General features: G+C 58.0%; 1 protein-coding gene across 2 annotated transcripts in view; it reads right to left on the bottom strand.

The window, feature by feature from the left end:
- The window catches only part of GRAMD4 (GRAM domain containing 4), an 86,256-nt gene that overhangs the window by 40,178 nt on the left and 23,096 nt on the right, over positions 1-22,982 (bottom strand). For both annotated transcript variants that reach the window (XM_017529440.2, XM_017529441.2), the window contains exons 2-3: positions 6,323-6,533; positions 1,450-1,570 (exon numbers count right to left, since the gene is read on the bottom strand). In XM_017529440.2, the coding sequence (XP_017384929.1) occupies positions 1,450-1,570; positions 6,323-6,533 (332 nt within the window). The remainder of the gene's footprint in view (positions 1-1,449; positions 1,571-6,322; positions 6,534-22,982) is intronic.

Raw genomic sequence — 22,982 nt, 5'->3', positions numbered from 1 at the left:
CACAGGGTTAACTACCGCTGCACACGCACACACACAGGGTTAACTACCGCTGCACACGCACACACACAGGGTTAACTACCGCTGCACACGCACACTGGGTTAACTACCACTGCACACACACACACACAGGGTTAACTACCACTGCACACACACACACACAGGGTTAACTACCACTGCACACACACACACAGTTTACTACCATGGTCAACTACTCACACACATGCATATACAGAGTTCACCACCACTGTACTCACACACACACACCGTTACCCATGGCCACACAAACATGAGCACACAGTTAACTATGCAGCACACACACAGTCCAGTGCCATACACACACAGGCTCACTACCGTGCTCTGGCCTGATGCCAGGAGAACCCACAAGCCCACGCTGACTGGCCTTGGACCCTCGAGCATCAGGTGAGTGCACAGACATGACAGCACTGGTAACCAGGGACAGGACACCAAGGTGACAGCCTTTCCAGCAAAGGCACCGGCCGTCTGGTCCAGAGCGTCGAAGACACCCCACCTGGGCAGGACACCCGGAAGGGAGTAACCTGCCCGCCCCGCTCCTAAGGCCCTGCCCGTCATGACTAGGGGCTCCGTGTAGTTCAGAAGTGACTGGCTCTGGACGTACAGCAGTGAAGCTTTTTTCCCCTAATTTATCTTTTTCCCATAACACAAATTCCACCAGCTGTGTCGGCTCTGAAAACCACACGCAGCAGGGTCACTGGCATGAACTTTGGGACTCATCTGCCTGGTGCTGTCTTACTGGTAAGTGACCCCTTACTATTTAGATGTCATCTCACAGGAGGGTGACTTCACTGAACCCTCTGTGCCTCAGTTTCCACATCTGTACAACAGGGAGGACACGGGTGGGGAGGGAGGCTCAGGAGCGCTAAACCATGTGGGGCCGAGCCAGCGAGCCCTCCTGTTAAGATCCTGTTAAAAATCTCTGCCATTCTTACTGCAGAGCCCAAAGCCCTGTCCAAGGCCCGTGGATGTGAGAGCCCACGGTCCCATCTCCCTTCTGGACACACAAACCAACCAGAACAAACTAAGATTTCAGAGTCCTTCCAAAAGCTCTGAAAATGTCTGAGCCACCCATTGGGAATGGAAGGGACACATTTCCTAAAATCATTACAATTTTCTTGGAACAGTTCACTCCTTTTCCACTGAGACTCTCCTTTACCCCACCAGGAAAGGGCCCCCACATCCCCAGCTCTCTGGAGCAGTCTTGAGTGCTGGCTTAGCAGAGCCGCAATGGAGGCTCAAATGCAGAGGCAGAGGCCTTGCCAGGACGAGCCACGCCGGAGCCACAGCTGCCCAGGGCTCATGTCCAGCCAGCATGGGTGTCCATCAGTCCTGGCTCCTGGGCAAGACAACATCGCCCACCTCAGCCACCCGCCCCACCTTGTCCCACCCCTCCAAGCGCTTTCTGGTACTCACGTAAGAAGTGTTTTTCCAATAAGGCAATTTCCAGGTGACCTTTGATCTCATTCAGTCGATCATACTCTGTCCGGTTAAAGTCCTGGACTCCTGTGGCCATGATGAGGGTCCCTGGACCAGCCTAGAAGAAAAATACCAACAGCTCAGAGGGGCCACCTGTGGCACCCTGGGTCTCCACCACTTGGTTCCCCCAGATGTGCCCAGGGTCCCCAGGATGGCAGAGGTGGCATCTGAAAGGGAGCAGCAGCTGCAGCCTCTGGACACACAACAGTCAGATGGGGTGATGGTGCCCCCAGCATAAGACCTGCGTCTGCCCACCCAGCCTCCTCTGTTGGGGGCAGGGATATCTCAGACAATATGGATATCCTCAGAGGCCCTGAAAGGCTGACTCTAAGAAATATCTTAAGAATTAAAACTGGATGAGTGGCGCTGTCTCTTGATGGTTGTGCTCCTGATCTCGGGCTGCAGAGGGAAGAAAACCCCGGAACTGTGCTGGCCCCATGTGTCCGGCTGGCCGTGCCAGAACCAGCCCTCCCACCTGAGCAGAGCCTGGGGGCGCCTCCACGGGCCAGGCTGAGTAGGTCGGAGAGACTGGCCCACGGGCAGAAGGGTCTGCGGAACTGTGGTAAGCAAACTACAAACAGGGGCCTCCTCTGTCTGCTTCACGAAAACCCCCGCTCACCACCCCAGCGAGCCAGGATGGGCTCAGGTTACAGGCCACCGCTGCCTGATGCCTGGAGCTCAGGGGCTGGGCACAGGCAGCCGCTCCACATCCTGCTGACGGGACAGAAAGCAGAAGCCGTGCCTGGCACAGCCAAGCCTGCCTGGGCCCCACACTGCACACCACACAGTCACCCTCCACGATGCATCCTGCGAGGGACCTGGTGAGGGACAGCACATGAGTGAGTGCCCCAGCACAGGATGGCAGGGACCCGACTTCTCCACCTGGGTCCCCAGACCTCCTCCTCCAGGGCGAGGTAACGCATGTGCGGCTTGGACGAGACCACGTGGAGCAGCACGGCAATGGCTCCTTGGACGTGAATCACCCACGCTGTAGCCACAGCCCAGGAAGAAGGCGCCGGCTTCGGAAACCAGAGGCTTCTGGGCTGGCTGTGGCTGCCCCGCTCTGGGTGCCCGACCTCCCACACTTGCAGCTACTCTGGCTGCTGGGGCACGAGTTCTGGGGGCGGGGGGTGGGTGGAGGCAGGGTGATTCCATCTGTCCTGCCCACTGGAAGGGCCCGTGGGTGCTGCTTGGGGTCCGTCCCGGCACTGACAGATGAGGAGCATCCCCCTGATGGGCCGCCTGTTCTGGGAGGGAGGCCAGCGGAGCCAGGTGCTGGGAGCTGGGATCCCACAAGCACCCGTCCAGGAGGACAGAAGCTCCAAGAGTCCAAAGCAGGTCACACAACCCCACGTGCGCTCCAGTGACACAGCAGCGGACCTTGGCCTGGGGCTCCATGCTGACCCCAGAAACTCACGATGCAGGTACCACCTGCCTAGGACCTCAGCTGGGGCCCCAGGACAGACCCCGGGGCTAAACGTCTCCGTGAAGGTGGCTCTGACACAGCCAGCCTGGAAAAGGTCCACCAGGGTAGGCAGGGGCCTGGGTGCGCCACATGCAGCCCGGAGGATGCCCTGCAGAGCCTGCGGCCGGAACCCCTACACATCTGGGCTGCTGAGCTCCAGTCCTCGCCTTTCAGACACAGACCCTGACGTGTTTCAGACAGAATGAGAACGTGCCTGGGACCTGCGCCAGAGTCTGCCAGTGGCAGATCATGAGGTCAGGAGTTCGAGACCAGCCTGGCCAATATAGTGAAACCCTGTCCCTACCAGAAATATTTTAAAAATTAGCCGGGTGTGGTGGCCCACGCCTGTAATCCCAGCTATTCAGGAGGCTGAGGCAGGAGAATCCCTTGAACCTGGAAGGCGGAGGTTGCAGGGAGCTGAGACCACGCCACTGCACTCCAGCCTGCGTGACAGAGTGAGACTCCATCTCAAAAAAATGAAATAAAATAGAAATAAAACCAACCCTCAAGGCCTCTGTGCCTGAGCCCAGATTTCAGGATGTTTCTGGGAGGCTGCACAGCTAACAAAGGGTGATGACAGGGGCTCAGAAGGGGCAGGGCAGGGCAGTCCTGCACACTCCCCCTCTCCCGCCCTGGGGGCCGCGTGAGCCTGGCTGGAGCAGCATCTACATGCTACAGGAATGAGGCTTCACAAAAGGGCCCTGGAACCAGGAGGAGGGTTTAGCGGATCAGTATTCACGGTCATGAGTAATGGCAACTCCCTGCGAGCCAGCCACAAGCCAGATGCCAGCCACACGTTTCACTTATTATCTCATTTAATCCTTACAGCAGGCCTGGGGGTCGACGAGACTGCCGTCCCCCTTAAAGCTGAGGCAGTGAGGCTCAGGTCCAGGTTAAACAGCTAAAGGGCTTGGTTTGGTCTGTGTGGTCAGTGCCCGACTGCGTTTAGCGCTGTGCCCTGGGCGCGGCCCTGCTTGCCCACGCTGGGAATCTCCTGGGATTCCGGATGTCTGAGTCCCTGCGGTGTCTTCCCCTGCAGCCCCTCACAGCCTCGAGGAAAGGAGGCCCCAGTCCACAGGCTGACCTTGCCCTGACCTCTGTAGCATTTGCCCCTCCTTGACAGCAGACCAAGGGGCCCCCTCCCAACTCAACACGCCCCCTCAAGCCCCCTTGTGCCTTGTGGACCACTACCTGCCCAGCAGAGCTGGTCCAGATCCCGGCCTCTCCTGTGACCCCAGCAATCCCACCAGCACCATATCCTCTGACACTCCCAGGAGCCACGTTCTCCAGCCTACTCATTAGACAACCAGCCTGGAGCTGCCAGCTCTGACACTGCCCTCCCCTGCAGGGGTTCCTGATGCCCCCACATCCAGATGTTCTTCCCCAGGTGAAGACCCCACCATCCTGCAGCTGTGTCTCCGGCTGCTCCAACCAGACCAATACCTGCAACTCTGCACCTGCCCCTCACTCCAGCCTTCTAGCTCACTCGGCAGCCACGTCGGGGACCACAGCACCCCAGGGGAAAGGCTCTCCTCTCTAACAGCCTTGCAAGCAAAGCCATCCAAACAGTACACCAAATCAAAGTCCCAGAATAAACATCCATGAGCTCCCCTAATCCCTCCTCTCAACAGGAGTCCAGGGCTGGACTGACGTCCCCCTGATGGGCGCAGAAGCCAGGCCTAGTCCTGGAGGCACATCGCCACCACAGAGTCACCTCCCTCCCAAGCCTCGCCTTCCATCTGCCACACAGCACAAGGCCCCAGCGCTGCTCACTGTCAGAACCTTCTAGCAGCCCAGTCCCACTGCGCCACTGGCTCCATGCCGAGACCACCTCCTGCAGGCCAGGCTGGTCGTGGACCATCCCAGGGAGGGGCGGCACCAGGTACCAGTTCCCGAACTCCTCCATGACAGCGTCTGTGATCTGCACCGAAACGCCACGGCGGGTACTGCTGGACCACGTGGCCTGCCAAGGCCTCAGGGCTGGTAAACAGCTGGGTATAAGCCCTGGAGGCCGGGCCCTACAGACCCTCTGCACCACCCACTCCTCCCATGCCAGCCCCACCCACCCCTCAGACGCCACGCACACACCCAAGCGGGAAGGCCTCTACCTAGTCGGTACCTGGGGCAGGGCAGACGGACGGCAGAGAGGGAGCCGGGACACAGCCCTGCTCTGGCCTTTGTGTGGGATCCCCTCACCCACCCCTCCTTGTTGAGCTTGGAACCATGTGTGTGTTGGGGGGGAGATTTCTGTTCCCAAGACAACCACCATATGCTCAGCACAAACACCACCCTCGGAGAACCGTGACCCACGCCCTCCATGCCAGCCCCAGCCAGAGGCAGATGAGACACAGCTCTCCAGCTCTGCAGGGCAGGCCCCTGCCGCTCTACCACACGACCTGCTTGAGGGCAGACACCCCAGGCCAGCAGCTGGGGGATGAATCAGCCTTCGCCTGGGGATGGCCGATCCCGGCAGGCTGGGCACCCCCCACTCTATAGCGATGCCCCAGGAAGCCAGGTGGCAATAAATTATTAATTCCTGCCAAGAGCAATGCACAGTCACCATCCTGTTATAAAGCACTAGTAACGGGAGGGGCCAGGGGAGGCTGGTGCTCCCAGCCCATACCCAGGAAGAAGACCTGGCTCGGGGCTGGGAGAGGAAACCACCGGACACCAAACGTGGTGTGTGCACACTGGACAGGAGCCAGAGGCCACAGCGGCCAGAGGAGGGGCCACAGGGAGCCAATCCCACCTCACCACGCCCCAACCTGCACCCCCACCAAATGCAAGTTTCCGGAAGGAAGGCCCCACCCCCGCCTGGCTCCCACCCAGGCCCCAGGGCCTAGCTGAGGTGCTCCGTGGGCATTTGCTGTCCCCCCAGCTGCCACAGACGCAGCCCTGACTCCGCATGGCTGAGAAGGGCCCAGCCTGGGCTCAGCCAGCTTTGCGGGCGGGGACGTGCTCCCTGGCTCAGCCAGAAGACAAGCCAGCAGCAGCCGCTTCCAAACGGTGTCTGCCCTGCCATATCTGCCTGTCAACGTTCCCAGGCCAGGCCAAGGCTTCCGCATCACATGTGTGTGAAACGTCTGCCGCCTACCCAGAAAAGCCAATGAAGAAAACCAATCCAGCCACTGATCAGCCCTTGGAACAGAGGAGGCTCAGCCTGGCAGCATCCCAGCCCCATGAGGTCTGCAGGGGTCGGGGGTCACGTGAGACGGAGTCAGGCCCAGTCTGTCTCTGACCAGCACAGGCAGGACATGAATCTGTCCATGAGTCCACGCTCGGCCCGGCCACAGAGGACGGAGACGACACCCCGGCCCACACCAGGGGACGAGGACAGGTACTCACAGGGTCCCTCAGCTCCTCGCTGTCCCGGGGCGAGGTCCGCGGTACCTTCAGGGGGATTTCATCGCTGCATTCGGTGTCCGAGGCGTTTGGAGACTCCGCTAGATCAAGGAAGTCATCTCTCTTGTGACCTCTGAACCTGATTTTGTCCAACCTCCTTAGCATGTTCAGCACTGAGCTCCTCTGCTTCACCCTAACATGATGCTCGGGGTCCCTGCAAGAGAGGGGGCACGGTCACTCGCCCGCTTGTCACTCTCCCTCCCACACGCACCCCCAACCCCACGACCCAGCTCCCAAGCGCAGGGCACGGAAAAACCCCGACCCACAGACCACCGCCCTGCACCACCAGGTGGGGCCCTCGGCCACCCCACCCAGCCCAGCCTGGTCAGCACTGAGCTGCGTCCTCGCCTCCCACCAGGCAGGACCCCCGGCTCCCAGCAGAAGGAAGCCAACGTTCTCAGCCCTGCTCAGCGAGGTAGTGTGCAGGCTCAAGGAAGGAACCCTGCTCTGGAAGAAGGAAGGAGGGCCAGCCAGGCTGAAAAGTTGCCTAACAAACCATCAAGAACATGGTCAACGTGACGGCCAAGCACTCCACCAGAATGGCAGCCATGCCTGGAAGCCACCAGATGCATGCACTGGGGATGCCTCGATTGATTCTCTCCTGGACCTAGGGGACCTTGACTCGTGTCCTGCCCGCTCCATCTGGCCCTGGCTCCCAGGACTCCGCCCACGCTGCTCCCTCTGCCTAAAGCGTGTTCCTGCTCGCCATGCAGCCAGGCTGGTACTCTGAGACACGTCAGATCTCACACCTCCCAGAGACAGCAGGGTCAGGGACCCAGGGCTGGCTGTGCCTCCTCCTCCGATCAGCACAGAGGCCTGGTCACACTGAGGTACAAGTCTCTGTGTGCTGCACGGACACGCGTGATTCACACACACCCTCGTGCCTAAGGATGGATGCGCCAAGGGGTGCCTGCTCCCCACATCTCTGCCCCAACTGGGCCAGCAACACCAAGGCACCCCCCAAATCCTGGGGGCCAGGATCAGTGGCCCACAGGAGGGGCCAGCCAGGCGGGGAGAGGCCACCCCAGCCCCAGCCCCATCACCAGCTCCACGGCCTGGATGCCTCTCCCAAAAGCCCCTGTCCCCGACTTGTGCAAGACGCCTGGGTCCCCGTGGGAGGACTGCTCTGCGCACACCTGGGCTGAAAGCCTGTCCTGCCACTGCCCAGCTTTCAGAGCTGAAGTTTTTGCCTCTGAAAAGGGAACAATACCAGTAAGGCAAAGGTATCCTGGGAATTCAAGAAGACAGAGCGACTGGGTCAGGCGCAAGAAGGGAGGGATGAGGAGGGATCCCCGGTGGGGGAACTTCCAGAACTCCCTGCTTGGGGCAGGCAGCATGGCAGGGAAGCACTCAGAGCAAGGTCAGACCCAGCCCCAGCATGCCTGCCCTGCCTTCCCAGCCTCCTCTTTCTCCTTGGCATCACAGTTCGTGGCAAGAAGTCGGAAAGACGCAGAATGCACCAGAACCCACTCTGAGCCACAGAGCCTCGGAGGCTCCCAGCAGGTGAGGGGCGGGGAGGCCCTCCTGGGATGGGCTGGAGTATTCCTGATGCTGGCCCCGCTGCAAAACCCACAGGATACAGGCTCTGCAGGGAGCTGTCCTGATGCCCAGCATCCCCTGGAAGCTGGGAGAACCCCAGGAGGGGCTGTGGGTGATGAGGAGGTAGCCACCGCTGCTCGTAGGCTGGGGGCACAAGCCCACCGATTGGAAATTTCCCGTACAGGAGCTACAAATGGCAGAGGGACTAAAGGTTCAGTAAACTTAAAACACACAAAGCAAAAGAAAACAGAACTGAGCAGCTATCAAACCCCTGGAGAGGAGAAGATGGTAGTCTCTATTAAGAGACTGAAAAAGAAAGCTACAAAGTAAAAAAAAGTCTAACAGGCAACCAGGCAAAAGTAAAAAGCTCTCATATGTTAAAAAAGTGAAAATTTTCAAAATGTGCCATAAAACAACAAAAAAATAGGTAGCAATGCTAATATCTGCGTTACAAGACAGCTTGACTAGGCCGGGCTGGTGGCTCACACCTGTAATGCCAGCACGTTGGGAGGCAGAGGCGAGTGGATCACTTGAGGTCAGGAGTTCGAGACCAGCCTGGTCAACATGGCGAAACCCCTTCTCTGCTAAAAATACAAAAATTAGCTGGGCGTGGTGGAGGGTGCCTGTAATCCCAGCTACTCAGGAGGGTGAGGCAGGAGAATCACTTGAACCTGGAAGGCAGAGGTTGCAGTGAGCTGAGACTGCACCACTGCACTCCAGCCTGCTTGACAGAGTGAGACTCCAACAGAAAAAAAGAAAGACAGCTTGACTGTATTAGGAAAAATGACAAGACCACCTCCTAACATGCGAAAACCTTCAAGTTCACGGGAAAGGAAACTCAAGCTAACCAGGGCTGCGGAATGCGGCGGGACCGTGCACACAATACCCCCAGGGCTGGCGACTCTGCACCTCAACACCGGGACCCCAGGACCAAGCTTGAGAAGTGGAGGCCCGGCAGGGGGACGCACGTCACACACCACCCATCAAGACCAGCAGGCCAGGGGGTCCTGGAACACTCTGGTGGACCCACATAGGACCCTGACCTTGTGGCCACCGTTACGGCACACAGGCGTGTGAAGAGGCTTGGCGCTCTGGGGCCAGGCGTCGGGAGCATTGGCTTACGGCGGTCATTAACAATTCTCTCTCCAAATGTCCCAAAATCCCTGCCTGTTACTTCTTTCCCCACACGATGTTTTATTTATGGTAAAACACACAACATAATCTTACCAACTGCACCCGTTTTCAGTGGGCAGCTCTGCGGCATAAGTCACACCCGTCACACTGCCACTGGGCTTATCTTGTCTAACCGAAACTCTGCTCACTGAACAGAAATGCCCATCCCCTCCCCAAGCCCGTCACCACCTCTTCTACTCCTTCTTAATGTTTAAAAAGTAAGGATGAACTGGATTGGGAGGTGTAGCAATGGAAAACCTACTTCCTTCCATTCTCCAAAATTGCAGCAAGTCCTCCTGAGAGGGAGGCAGAGGGGACGAGCCGGGCGCTGAGGCCCGCAGGCCCTGGGTAGGGCACCGGGCTGGCCTCCACCCAAGGAAAGCAGGGGCCACGCTCGGACACACAAGGGGCTCCTGGCTGCCTGCAGAGCTCTGGGCAGAGGACGGTCCCCTTGTCTGGGAGGCTCTAATTCCAAGGCCGGAGCTGCCTTCCCCATCAGCTCAGGCAAGCAAATGAGGCCGCACTGGGAGAGGAACAAAGGCACTGAGTGTCCCGCCCGTCACCATCAGAATGCAGCGCGCGCCCCACCACAGCGTCCGCCTCAAACCCAGGGTCCTCCTGCCAGGTGGCTCAGGACATGTCTTGGAAACAGCACCCATACATCAGGGTCCTAGAGGACCTTGCTCTCAGCCCCACTGGCCCCGCCACCCTCCTCACCCACCTCCCCGGGCTCCTCAAAAACAGACTTTTCAAGCTTCAGTCAGTTAAGAACCAAACTCCATGTCACCACACACCACCAGGGATGGGCCGGGCCACGCTTCCAGCCTGTGTGTGCGCCGGGGTGGGGCCCTCCACAGCCACATGGGCAGCCCCTGCCCTGCGCTGACTGTGCTCCACTCCACCAGGACGACTTCACCTCAATGACATCAGCAGAGAGCTGTTTCCAAGTAAGGTGGGGTCCACAGGTACCAGTGGACATGAATTTTGGGGGAGGACACGGTTACCCAGCACATCCCCGACTGACAGATGCAGAAACCAGGGCCCGTCTACACACTGACCTTCACTCCAGGGCTGCACCTCATGTCAGACCGGGGGCTCCTGACGTTGTCAGCCCAAGTCTCACCTGCACCTTCTGTCCTGGGTGCAGCAACCTTGCATCCCTCACTGGACGGACGGCCCGTGCCCTCCCTACTTCCAGCTGCCGATCCCCCGCCACGGTCCCTGGAGGGAGCCCAGCTCCTCAGCCTGTAGCCCGGCGCTCTCCCCAGGGCCGGCCCCCCCGCCGCACCTGCAGGCCCACCGCCGGCAGCCCAGGGCCCTCAGATTGCCTCCCTACCTTCCCCCTGTCAGGTTCTGAGGGGCTTCCTGAGAGACTCCTTCTCTTGCCGGCCCCCCAATGAGGCCACGTTCTCAGGAGGCCTCCGCCCTTCCCCTGCGCTGTGCAGGTGCTGGACCAGCGGGGCTGGCCTGTACCCGGCCTTGGGAGGAAGCCTGCCTTCAGAATCGAGATGGCTGCGGAAGAGCACGTGGCACCTGGGACCACTGCCCCAGAGGGTAGCAGCTTTTCCCAAGGCTGCGGCTTCTGCTCAGATAGGACCTGCCACATCCCCCTGCCCCCTGCCTCCTGCCCCATACCTCCATCTGTCTCAGATACACCCAGAAACACTCCTTCACTGTGGCTCCTCCAGACCCTGGCCCAGAGCCAGGGTGTGCTGTGAGGACCCAGGAACCACAGCCTCCGAGCCACCCAACACCAACAGCCACAGAGAGGGGGGCGCTGCTGACCCGGAGCCTGGAGGACGCTGGTCCTGGGCACCAGAGCAGGAGCAGGGCTCACCGCGGCTGTCCAGGCTCCCCCAGGCTCAGGGTGGCACCCGGCCAGGCTCCAGGTCCTCTCTGCAGGCAGGACGGAATTGGGCCAGCCGGCCCTGGAACACAAAAGCACGCTGCTCTGGAAACCGCTGAATCAATTCTGGTCACACAAAGGCAACAGTGTCTGGGGAACCTTGGACTCAGAAACCGCAGAGGACTTTATTTCCCCTTCCCCAGCCCAAGATTTAAAAAAAAAAAAAAAAAAAGTGGTTCCTGGTCTCTGGCGCTGGCCCTGGGCTGTGCCTCCTTCACACCATCTCCCCAGCCGAAGCTCCTCTCCCAGTCTGGGTCCCTGGATCACAGCTGACCTCCACACCAGGGCCAGGCTGCCGCGCGCCCTTCATCCCCTTATTATCTGGAGGCTCTCCCGCTGATCCCGGGATAAGCAGTGTCCGAGTTCCCACGGCAGCCAGCCCTCCTAAGCAGTGGCCCTGGGGGACTCGCAGATGTGGAGCAAAACACACACGCCTCCCCCACGCCCACTGCAGTGGGCCCCAGCCCCTGCCTGGCCCTCTGCCAAGTCTCAGTCCTCTAGGAAAGGTGGACCCAAAACCTCACCATCAGAAAGGCCTGGGATGGAGGTTGGACCAGCAGCTGGACAGCCAACATGGGCACCTGGAGAGGACATGAGGATGGGGCAGCTGGTGGACTCCAAGGCTTTGCAGAGTAACCGGAGGGCCAGCAAAGGAGGCCTGGTTCCACCGATGCCCCAGCCAGGCACCGGAGCTCATGCCTGTAATCCCAGCACTTTGACAGGCTGCGGTGGGCAACACAGTGAGACCCCATCTCTACAGAAAATGAAATAAAAACATTAGGCCAGGCGCAGTGGCTCATGCCTGTAATCCTAGCACTTTGGGAGGCCGAGGCGGGCGGATCCTGAGGTCAGGAGATCAAGACCATCCTGGCCATGGTGAAATCCCGACTCTACTAAAAATACAAAAAATTAGCTGGGCGTGGTGGCAGGTGCCTGTAGTCCCAGCTACTCAGGAGGCTGAGGCAGGGGAATTGCTTGAATCCGGGATACGGAGGGTGCAGTGAGCCGAGATTGTGCCACTGCACTCCAGCCTGGAGAAAGAGCAAGACGCTGTCTCAAAAAAAGAAAAATGAAAAAAAAAAAAAAACCATTAGCCAGCATGGTGGCACCTGCCTATAGTACCACCCAGTTGCTCAGAAGGCTGAGGAGGGAGGGTCGCCCGAACCTGGGAGTTGGAGGCTGCGGTAAACCACTGCACTCCAGCCTGTGTGAGAGCCAGAACCTGTCTCTAAGAACAAAACAAACCCACCCCAATGTCCCCATGCTTGCAGCCACAGGCTCGCACCTCCTAGCTCCTGATGCAAAGAGAGCCCAAGGGCCCAAGCACACACAAGCTCCCTGGGCCCCTCTCCACATCTCGCCCTTCCGGCCCCTGCCCGGCCTTGGCCACTGGTCTTCCAGCATCAGGCTCCAGACGTCGGCCTGATGACATGTGCGCTGCCCCAAACTCAAGGCCTGTCCAGGAGCTTCATGCTCTCCCTGGATTCAGGCCTCAGTCCTGTCCGCTGGGCACAGAGAGGGGGCCTCATATGCTGATGTCCGTATCTGGGTGTTTGGCTGCTCTCGGCCCTGCCCCCCAAACCCAGCCTCCCTGCGGGCTCCCAGCTGGACACCTCACCAGCATCTCAACTATGCCACGCCTGGCACACGTTGGGTCTCAAGGGGCACTCTGGTTGGATGGCACCATGTCCACCAGCTGCCTGGGCAAAACCCTGATTCCTTGGTCCTCTTGTTCCTCACCCCACTGCCAACGTACAGTGAACGCCGGCCACCCGCCTCCAGACAGGGCTGCGCATCTGTCCCCCACTCCCACCACCCAGCCCAGTCCATACAGCCTCGGGCCTCCAGAACCTTCTCCACACAGCAAGCATGGCGAGGTCTTCAAAGGGGAAATCAGCCCCCGAAGCGCCCCTGCCGAAGCTCTCCAGGGGCTTCCCGTGCACCTGGGTAAACACGGCTGCTCACCCAACACCCCATCAGCTCCGGCTCCCCTAGGCTTGGCTGCAGCTCTGCTGAGCCCCTTAGGAACTCTCCAACTGCTGCAGGGTCCTTGCAGCGCCCAGCACGTCTGACCCTGGAACATCTCTCATTTGCCCCATTCCCCAGGCACTGCCGCTTCACTCCACCACCCTGTTGGTTTGATGTGGGGGTCTTTGGAATGTCCTGGCAGCTCCTTTGCTTAGCGCCTGTGCCCCCAGCCTGCTTGGTTAGCCTGGTGCTCCCCGAGGGCAGGGGCTGTGTCTGGCTCAGCCTCCGGGGGCTCAGCTCTGCTGGAGATGCTCAGGTGGGCTTGGGCTGCAGGTGCCCAGGTCTCCCTATGCAGAGCTTGGCACGTGGTGAGCAGTGACAAGCACCCGCTCAGTGTGGGAGCGACGTACAGAAGCAGCCCAGACACCGCGGCTGGGGGGTCCCCGTCAGCCTGGGCCCCCAGCCACCCAGCTGAGCTTTCTTTCTTCTCCCAGAGGCCTCAAGAGAAAGGGACACCCATGGACTCTGCCTTGGGCCCTGCCAAAGCACTGCGTCCCCAAATACACATAAACTTGAACTCCAAGGCATCAGTGATCTGGGATGTTTCTCCAGAAAGAAGCTCAAATTCCTTCCCTTGGCAAAGCATCTTCAGGCTTGAGTCCTACGAGGGTCAGGCTGGAACCCCATGTGGGGAGCTAAGGCTTGTGCACTGTGACAGGAAAGCCACCCAGGGGGCCAGGGAGCGGGCCAAGGGCTAAGCCCACCCTGGGGTGCTAATGCCAGCACAGGGTACTGCCCGCTCTGGGGCCCCTCGCCAGGGTGGCTCAGGAGACAGGAAGACCGGGAGGACTGGGAGGGGCCTGCGTGAGCCTCTGCTTCCTCCTCTGTGTGCCGGGATCCTGCCCAGGCCTGGAGAGGAAGGAGCTGGTTAACGGCGAAGGGCCCAACACGGGAAGCTACACACACAGCCCCATGTCCCACGCTTACTACCCGCGGCACGTATCTGCAAACCACCATGAAATATGCACTACTCCTTCATGTAAATTCCGGACAGCCAGCGACTCTCACGGAATGCTTTCATGAATGTGCGCTCAGATCTTGTCTCCACGGTTGGCCCACAGCCACCGCCAGGGAGCACGGCAGGGACGCTGGCTGGTGTTTCTGTTTCCGTTTGCAAACCACAACAAAGGTGGAAGGGAGGGTGTCCGTGCTGAACGAGGTAGCTGTTTTCCAATGGTGGAGTCTCTTCACGAGGCTTTGGGCCACTCATGATCAACGGCGACAGACATCGCGCAATTCTTGGCCTAATCTGCAAGTTAACTTTCCTCATCACTGTCATGAGTCTAGACTAGCAACACAAGGAGGACTGAGGCCCTGCCTGGCAGCCGCGGCCCGCCCTTGGTGAGCGCACCCTGCCAGCCACCACCACCCCACAGCGTTTCCGCCACGTGCGCGGCGGGCCCCCGGAACCTCAGCAGCACACACAATAGTAAAATGCGGTCAAATAATTCAGGAGCGATGGGGTTGGAGGATTCACTGCCTTTGCTCCCAACATAATTTATCTAACTGTAAGTTTACGTACTTTCATTTTTATTAATGGCCAACTCCAAAATTCCTGAAAACCCAGCAGTCAGCTCCTGGGAACCCGTGTGAGCCGCCTCCAGATCCCTCCTCTCGGGTAGCTGCGGCCAGCGTGACGGCCACAAGGGAGCGGGGCTCTGAGACCCGCAGCAGCCTCCCCTCACCCGCGAGACAGCCATGAGGGAGCAGGGCTCCATGACCGAAGCAGCCTCCCCTCATCCACCTCCCTCCCAGCAGGCTTGGGACAGATGTGTGAAATAGAAGGTGAGGCCTAAATGCAAAAGGAGAGTTCCTGAGAGGCCCCAAGGGGTTAAAGAGCCTGGGAAGCAGGAAGCGGCAAGCTGGGCAGGCGGCCTCCAGGGTAGGAGGTGGTGTCTATGGTGTCTAAGGCAGCACTGACGCCTCAGGGTGAGGTGGGCCCATCTCTGACTCAGGGCCAGCAGCCTGACCTCTAGCCCCATCCTGGCACCCTGCCCTTGGCCATGGCAACCCCTCCCTGACCTCCAGGATGCTGCCCAAGCCACATCGTCCCAGATGACCTTCCCAGCCATTAGGAAACCCACCACCCAGCCAAAGTCACCCTAGTCTACCTTCAATTGCATCACCTGCCTGGGGACCCACAACCACCATACGGCACAGCGACAGGAGCTTGGGGACAGCGGGCACACTCGCCTGTGTGGCGCTGGGAGCTGCATCCTAGCCCTCTGTGCCTCCAGCAGTGGGCGGGGCTGACCCACATCTGCTCCAGTTGCCCTGAGTACTGGGGGCCTGGAGAGCCTCGAGGGTGGGCTTGCCCGCCGTCCACCAGATCGTCTGGACTACAGGCATGCAGTGGGTTGCGGCAGCCGGACGCCAGACCCTGGCTGGCCACAGCCGCATGACCTCAGACAGGGGCCCCTGCTCAGGGCTGTTAGAGGACGCCATGACACAGTGCCGGAAGGACTCAGCAACCTGCCCAGCCAGCAGCAGTAACAACAAATACACGGCCCCATTCTCCCAATAAGTCTTTCACAAACGCTGCTCTCACCGCTGCGTGGCCATGGGCGCCGGGGAGGCGGCACTGTCTGGCAGATGTGGGGAGCCAGGGTAAAAGGTTCTGAGACCATCCCAGGATCCCCAGTCACTGTGAGCTCCTGGGCAGGGACCCAAGCTCAGGGTCCACAGGCAGGGCAGGAAGGGCCTGTGGGTGAGCAGGGGCTGTGGGCAGGAGAGGACCATAGCACCCAGAACACAAACAGGGGATCAGCCTGGGGGCCCAGGAGGCAGGAGACCACGTCAGGGAGGGCACAGCAGCGTCCGGCTGCCCGCTGGCCACCACAGCTTACCCTTGCCCCAGCTGTGGGCAAACCAGGCCCACCCCCTCTGATCCGATCCCTGCGCCAGCCGCACAGGCTGAGAGTAAGGTTCCCTGCGTCAGGCTGCCCAGGTCAAGCCCAGTCCTAACCCTCAGTCTCCAGGTCTTTAGGTGGAGGCAGCAGGGGCACCTGGGCACAGGTGTGAGCTCAGAAGCCCGTTTCCAGGTGACCTAGGCCTCAGTCCAGGCTTGCACCATCTTGGTCCTTGAGAGGAAGCCCCAGGCGGACGAGGGCTGGCAGCACCTGCCACACAGGGTCCGTTCTCAAGACCCAGCGCCATGCCCTCAGTTCCCCCAGGCCCCCCGTGTACCCGAGCCTGCTCAGCACCACAAATCTCCTGACACCAAGGAAAGAGGGCCTTCCTCCCATAGGCCAAGGACATCATCCAAATCTGGGTCTACAGCAAAGCATCCGTGATCAGGAAACCACAGTAACAGTGACAATGACAATAACCACAGGCCCATCAGCCAGCCTCAGTGGTTCACACCCGAAACCCCAGACCTCTGGGAGTCCAATGCAGGAGAATCACTTGAGCTCAGGAGTTCAAAACCCGCCTGGATAATACAGCAAGACCCTGCCTCTACAAAAAATAAAAGATAAATTTGCCGGGCATGGTGGTGTGCGCCTGTGGTCCCAGCTACTCAGAAGGCTGAGGCAGGAGGATTGCTTGAGCCCAGGAGTTCAAGGCTGCAATGAGCCATGATCACACCACTGTACTCCAGCCTGGGCAACAGATCAAGACGCTGTCTCTAAAAATAAATAAGTAAAAATAATGCCACCAACAGTTCGACCCACATCTCAGAAGGGCAGCCCCTGCCCAATGAGCCTGTCTCAGAGGGCACAAAGCAGGATGAAAGGACGGGAGAGACAAGTCCCCACCATGTGCATCTCCCCTGCCAGGTCTCAATCTGCCTAGACACAACACTGAAAGGAAGGAGCTTTTGTTAAACCAACTGACAGATGGGTAAACTGAGGTTCAGGGAGGCAGGGTGAGAGAGAAATGGTACAACAAGAACATGAATTGACTCTGCTGGACTCCACCACCTGAGCTTGCTTGAACCCCAGGATAGCCCCAGAAGCAGCTCAGCACCAGTCACCCAACCCTCCCCAACATATGCCTCTATTAATGCACCCATCACCCTGTATGACAGCTCACAGGCCCCTCTGCCTAGAAGTCTGAATGGGGACCCTGGCAGAGTGACTGCACAGATGTTTATTTTTTATTTATTTTTTGAGATGGAGTTTCCTCTTGTTGCCCAGGCTGGAGTGCCATGACATGATCTTGGCTCACTGTAACCTCTGCCACCTGGGTTCAAGTGATTCTCCTGCCTCAGCCTCCCGAGTAGCTGGAACTACAGGCGTCTACCACCATACCCGGCTAATTTTTTTGTATGTTTAGTAGAGACAGGGTTTCACCGTGTTAGCCAAGCTGGTCTCAAACCCCTGACCTCAAGCGATCCGCCCGCCTCCCCCACCCAAAGTGCTGGGATTACAGGCGTGAGCCACCACACCCGGCCTGCACAGAAGTTTATTTAAACAAAACAAAGCTGGCAAGAAAACCTACGTTTAGGCGCAGGTAGGCAAGCAAAAGCCGCTGTGTTGTAGAAGCAAATAAACGAGGTGACGGGAAGCGCGCGGAGGGAGGCATTTCTAGCGGAAACATTATTTCTCCAGCACTCTCCATCACGCTTAGCAAACAGGGCTTGGGAATATCTGGCCAGTGATGTGGCTGCAGGGAAGCCCCTTCTGGATTCCATGGATTCACCCTGCCTTCCTGCCACTGCCCTTGCCCAGTTTCCTGCAAGCTGAAAGCTGTCTGAAAGCAGGCTGTTCCCCAGAAATGTTTCGGCCTCAAAGGCTGTGGCAGCGGGAAGGCACAGGGAGTGGCTCCGAGGTGGGGCTCAGCAGACGCATCCTCGAGGCCGGGCAGTGAGCACCTTCAGCCCAGCTCGGGCCTCTGCAACACCCCGACGCTGCAAACGGGCATGGCGGTGTGCAAACCAGACATCATTTACAAAACAGGCAGAAACAGGTGGTGGCGGGCAGGGTTGGCCCATGAGCTGTAGCTGACCATCCCTGTCCAGGGTCCACAGATGCCTAGCAGAACGAGAACGCTCACAGGAGCCCCACATCAGGGGCAGGGCAGACCGGAAGGCCCGCAGCCCTCGCCAGGCATGTGGGTGCTCCTTTCGGTGGCCCACGCATCACACATTCATGCGTGGGCCTTGCCACCATCCAGTCCTTTTGAGGAAAGGGCTGAGGAACAAGATGTGGTTCCTGGCCAGGCTGGGGCAGCCTGGAGAGTCTCCAAGCTCCTGGGGGCAGAAGCAGTTTGGTGAAGGATCCCACGTGCCACCAGCCACCCTCTTGTCCCACCTGGGCAGTAGCCAGGGGACTTCTCTCCACCATCCCAGGTCCCACCCAAGGCAGAGGAGCCAGCAAGGAGGGCGTCACACTCAGGGGTGCTGGGAGGTGAACTGACTCGGGACAGCCACCAGCGTAGCCCGTCCACACATAACAGCAGCCGGGTCACCCCTCAGGTTTCAGAGAGGTGCCCCTTACCGTCCAGTGACAAAGGACAACACAGAGAAGGAGACTTCGTGAAGCCAGGAGCCAGCCCCAAGCACCGCCTCCTGCCTGGGGTGCCCTGGTCCTGGGGCGGGGGTGCTCTGCAGGCCCTGCTCAGCTGTTCCCATCCCCAAAGCATTCCCACTCCACAGTGCAGGATCTGGTGTGCACGTGGGCCTGATCATCAGCGCACCGTGTCCCTGGGGCCCAGCACACAGCCTGGCACCAAAGAACTGGCAGCAAATGAATGGCTGAGTCAGGTGATGTTAAAGAAGTTCCTGGTCCCTGGGCAAATCTAGTGCTGAAGGAAACCCGTGTGGCCTTAAACAGCTCCTCTCTTGAAAGAGGCCTTTGTGCACCTCCAAACCACGACCTTCCCTTCTGTCAATTTGTTTTTTAAATGTGGCCCAGCTGAGGTCAAAGGGCTCTGCCAGGCCTACGGAGACTCTCCCACATGGACCAAGCCCTGGGATACGCAGCTGGCCCCAAGCACCCTCTGTGTTGAAAGAAGCTCATGGTCAGAAGGTGGACTCAGGTTCCTGCTTGGCGGGCAAGGGGACCGCCCCAGGCCCAGCCGGCCCAGACAGGAATGAAGGCCACTCAGCGGTCTGCTGCGTATTCCTTGGCCGCCAAACCCAAGGCCCAAGAAATAAGAAAAATGTTTTGGGCTCTTTTGTGTGTTTTGTTGTTTTGTTTTTTTGAGACAGGGTCTTACTCTTTCACCCAGAATGAAGTGCAGTGGCACCATCACAGCTCACCGCGGCCTCCAATTCCTGGCTCAATGATCCTCCCAACTTAGCCACCAGAGTAGCTGGGACCACAGGCACTGCCACTGCCCAGCTAATTTTTCAAAAAACTTTAGTAGAGATGGGGTTTCACTATGTTGCTCAGGCTGGTCTCAAACTCCTGATTTCAAGCCATCCTTCCACCTCAGCCTCCCAAAGTGCCGGGATTACAAGCATAAGCCATCACAGCTGGCCAAGAAAAAAATATATATATATATTTTTTTGAGGTGGAGTTTCGCTCTTGTTGCCCAGGCTATAATGCAGTGGCGCAATCTCAGCTTACTACAAACTCCACCACCCAGGTGAAGTGATTCTCCTGCCTCCACCTCCCAAGCAGCTGGGATTACAGGCACCTGCCACCACACCCAGCTAATCTTTGTATTTTTAGTAGAGACTAAAAAATACAACATGGTTTTGCCATGTTGGCCAGGCTGGTCTTGAACTCCTGACTTCGGGTTATCCGCCTGCCTCAGCCTCCCAAAGTGCTGGGATTACAGATGTGAGCCACCACACCCAACCCAAAATATTTTAAAAGCAAGATAAAAAACCCCCAGGTCCACTTCACACCTGTGGCCCAGGTAACACCTGCCAGCTGGGGTGCTCTGATAGTCCAGTCTTACAGAAGAGTCTCCTGACAGGCCTGGGAGCGAGGGCGGCCCTGATGGAAAACAGCGAAGCACTTATTTCCACTGCAGCTGCAGGCTGATCAGGCTTGCCAAGGGCCAGCTCGCCGTCAGGTAGGGACTAGGGAACAAGAACACGGGCAGGTAGGACATCTTAGAGCTGCAGTATTGCATGTCCAGGAACAAAAGAACAGGTGGGAGCAGACGAAGCTGTGCTAGGGCATCTGGTCCCATTCTGAGCACAGCGTGGAGCATCCTAGCCAATGGCTGGAAGAGGCCCGAAGTGGAAATACCAGTTAGGAAACCACTGCCAGGCAGAGAGAGGGCGGTGGCTGGGACTGCTGCGGGCAGCAGAGATGGAGCCAAGCTGGCATGTCTGGATTCATCCAGGGACAGCAAGAGCAGGGAGCGTCGGGCGAATCCTCTGACACCCCCATGTTAATGGTGGCCATAGCCACGCTTCATAAGGGACAGTACCTGCTCGATGACTCCCGGCCACACCTCGCTCAGTCCCTACACACCAGCCTGTGGGGGCTGGGTTCCTGGCTTCCCTACACCTGTCTCCAGCCTGGCAGGTACTAAGAACCCATAACTATTGGCTTCTATTATTAGGAACCCCCTCCTTTCTTTTGAGATGGAATCTCGCTCTGTCACCAGTCTGCAGTGCAGTGGCGCGGTCTTGGCCCACTGCAACCTCTGCCTCCTGTGTTCAAGTGATTCTCCTGTCTCAGCTTCCGGAGTAGCTGGGATTACAGGCGTGTCCCACCACGCCTGGCTAATTTTTGTATTTTTAGTAGAGACAGGGTTTCACTATGCTGGCCAGGATAGTCTCGATCTCTTGACCTCGTCATGATCCTCCCACCTCGGCCTCCCAAAGCGCTGGGATTAGAGGCATGTGCCACTGCGCCTGGCCATGACCCCCGCTTTTTAAAGGCATGAGGAAATTGTGGCTCAGGAAGGGATATCACATCCATCACAGGTGGAGCATGGGACCCCAGGCTTCACTGCTCCTGCCCACCGACGGGGCTGGGCTGGGGGACCAGGGGCACCAGGCCGTCGGAGAGAGGCAGGGTCAGCAGCAGAGCTTTGGACTCGCTGTATTCTCAGGCAAATGCTCTGGCCTGGTCCCAGCACCCCCAGCCAGGGAGGGTAAACCACAGCTTTTCCATAGGGGCCATGGAAAACTGTGACAGCTCCTCAAAAAATGAAAAACAGAACTACCATATGACCCAGCAAGCCCACGTCTGCGTATACATCCAAAGAACAGAAAGCAGGGCCTCAAATGTGCACTTGCACACCCGTGTTCCCAGCAGTGCATTCACCCAGCAAAAGGAAGAAGCAACCCATGCGTCCGTCCGAAGAGCCAAGGAGCCCACGTGCAGAGGCTCAGCACCAGCCGCCACCAGGGAAATGCGCACCAAACCACAGGGAGAGACCACTCCACACCCACGAGGACAGCATGATCAAAAACTCAGAAAACAAGTGCTGGCGAGGACGGGGAGAAGCTGGAAGCTTGTGCGCTGTTGGAGGGAGTGTAAAGTGGCGCAGCTGCCGCGGAGCACGGGATGGACGCTCTGCAAAATACTAAAAACAGAACTACCATATGATCCGGCAATCCCACTGCTGGGTCTCCTGAAAGAACTAAAAGCAAGGTCTTGAAGCGGTATCTGCGCACCCATGCTCGCCGCGGCATTCTTCCTAACAGCCAAAAGGTAGAAGCAACACAAGTGTCCATCAACGGAAGAACGAATAGCAACATGCAGTCCACCTACACAATGGAATATTACTCAGCCCTGAAAAGGATGGAAATCCTGACACTTGCCAGAACCTGGGTGAACCTAGAGGACATTATGCTTTGTGAAATGAGGGAGTCATAAATGGCCAGCCACTGTGAGATTCCACTTATGTGCAGTCCCTGGGGGAGTCAAAATGCACAGAGACAGAGTGTGGACTGGGGGGTGTTGGGGGGTGGGGAGAGGCTCTGGAGAGGCAGTGCTTGTTGAGTGTGGAGTTCCAGCTGGGGAAGATGGAACGTTCTGGAGGTGCAGGTGGTCACGGTTGCAGAACAGAGTGAATGTGCTTAATGACATGCTCAGAAGTGGTTAACGTGGTACATTTGTGTTATGTGTATTTTATCACAATTTATACAGAGAGAGGGAGAACTGATCCTCTCTGAAAATCTGCAAATTGAATGTAATTCCCCTAAAAAGAAAAACAACAGATTTTAGAAGAACTAAGACAATCTGGATCTAACGTTTACAGGGAAAAATAAACAAACCAAATAGCCAGGAAAATCCTGAAAAGCAAGACTGACAAGGGGAGGCCCGCCCTGCCGCGAAGGCGGTGGGGAGGCAGCCATGCTAAAAGGACGCTAATGGCGCATGAACAGCGCGGAGCCATGAGAAGGTACAGAAAGACTCAGATCCAGTCACAGTCAGATGCATAAGATAAACCATCTCACCAATCATGTTGGGACATCTAGGAAGCTACCTAAAAAAAGATAAGGAGGCCGGGCACAGTGGCTCACGCCTGTAATCCCAACATTTTGGGAAGCCGAGGCGGACAGATCATCTGAGGTTGGGAGTTCAAGACCAGCGTGACCAACATGGAGAAACCCCGTCTCTACTGAAAATACAAAATTAGCTGGGTGTGGTGGCGCTTGCCTGTAATCCCAGCTACTCGGGAGGCTGAGGCAGGAGAATCGCTTGAACCCAGGTGGCAGAAGTTGCCGTGGGCTGAGATCACGCCATTGCACTCCAGTCTGGGCAACAAGAGCAAAACTCTGTCAAAGAAAAAGAAAAAGAAAAAGGCTGGCTCCGTACCTTACACCTTCCCAAAATAAAATCAAATTAGACCAAAGATTTGAATGCAGAACAAGGAAAGCATTAACGTAGCAAAGGCGACCCCGAGGGGCACTCACAACCTCAGGATGGTACAAGGTCTGTCCTAGCCCGACAACAGCACAACAAAAGAGAAGATACATGATGCTAAAAAGACATTTTTGCAAGGCAAAACCTCCAATAAGTAGTCAGAGATGAATGATAACCTGGGAAACATGTCAACACATATCACAAAGGATTCATTTGCCTGCCATGGATAAACATT

Source organism: Cebus imitator, unplaced genomic scaffold (genome assembly GCF_001604975.1).
Source record: "Cebus imitator isolate Cc_AM_T3 unplaced genomic scaffold, Cebus_imitator-1.0 Scaffold59, whole genome shotgun sequence".
In the NCBI taxonomy this organism is placed as follows: Eukaryota; Metazoa; Chordata; class Mammalia; order Primates; family Cebidae; genus Cebus; species Cebus imitator.
The sequence above is the reverse complement of the archived record's forward strand: the minus strand, read 5'-3'. Positions and strand labels throughout refer to the sequence as shown.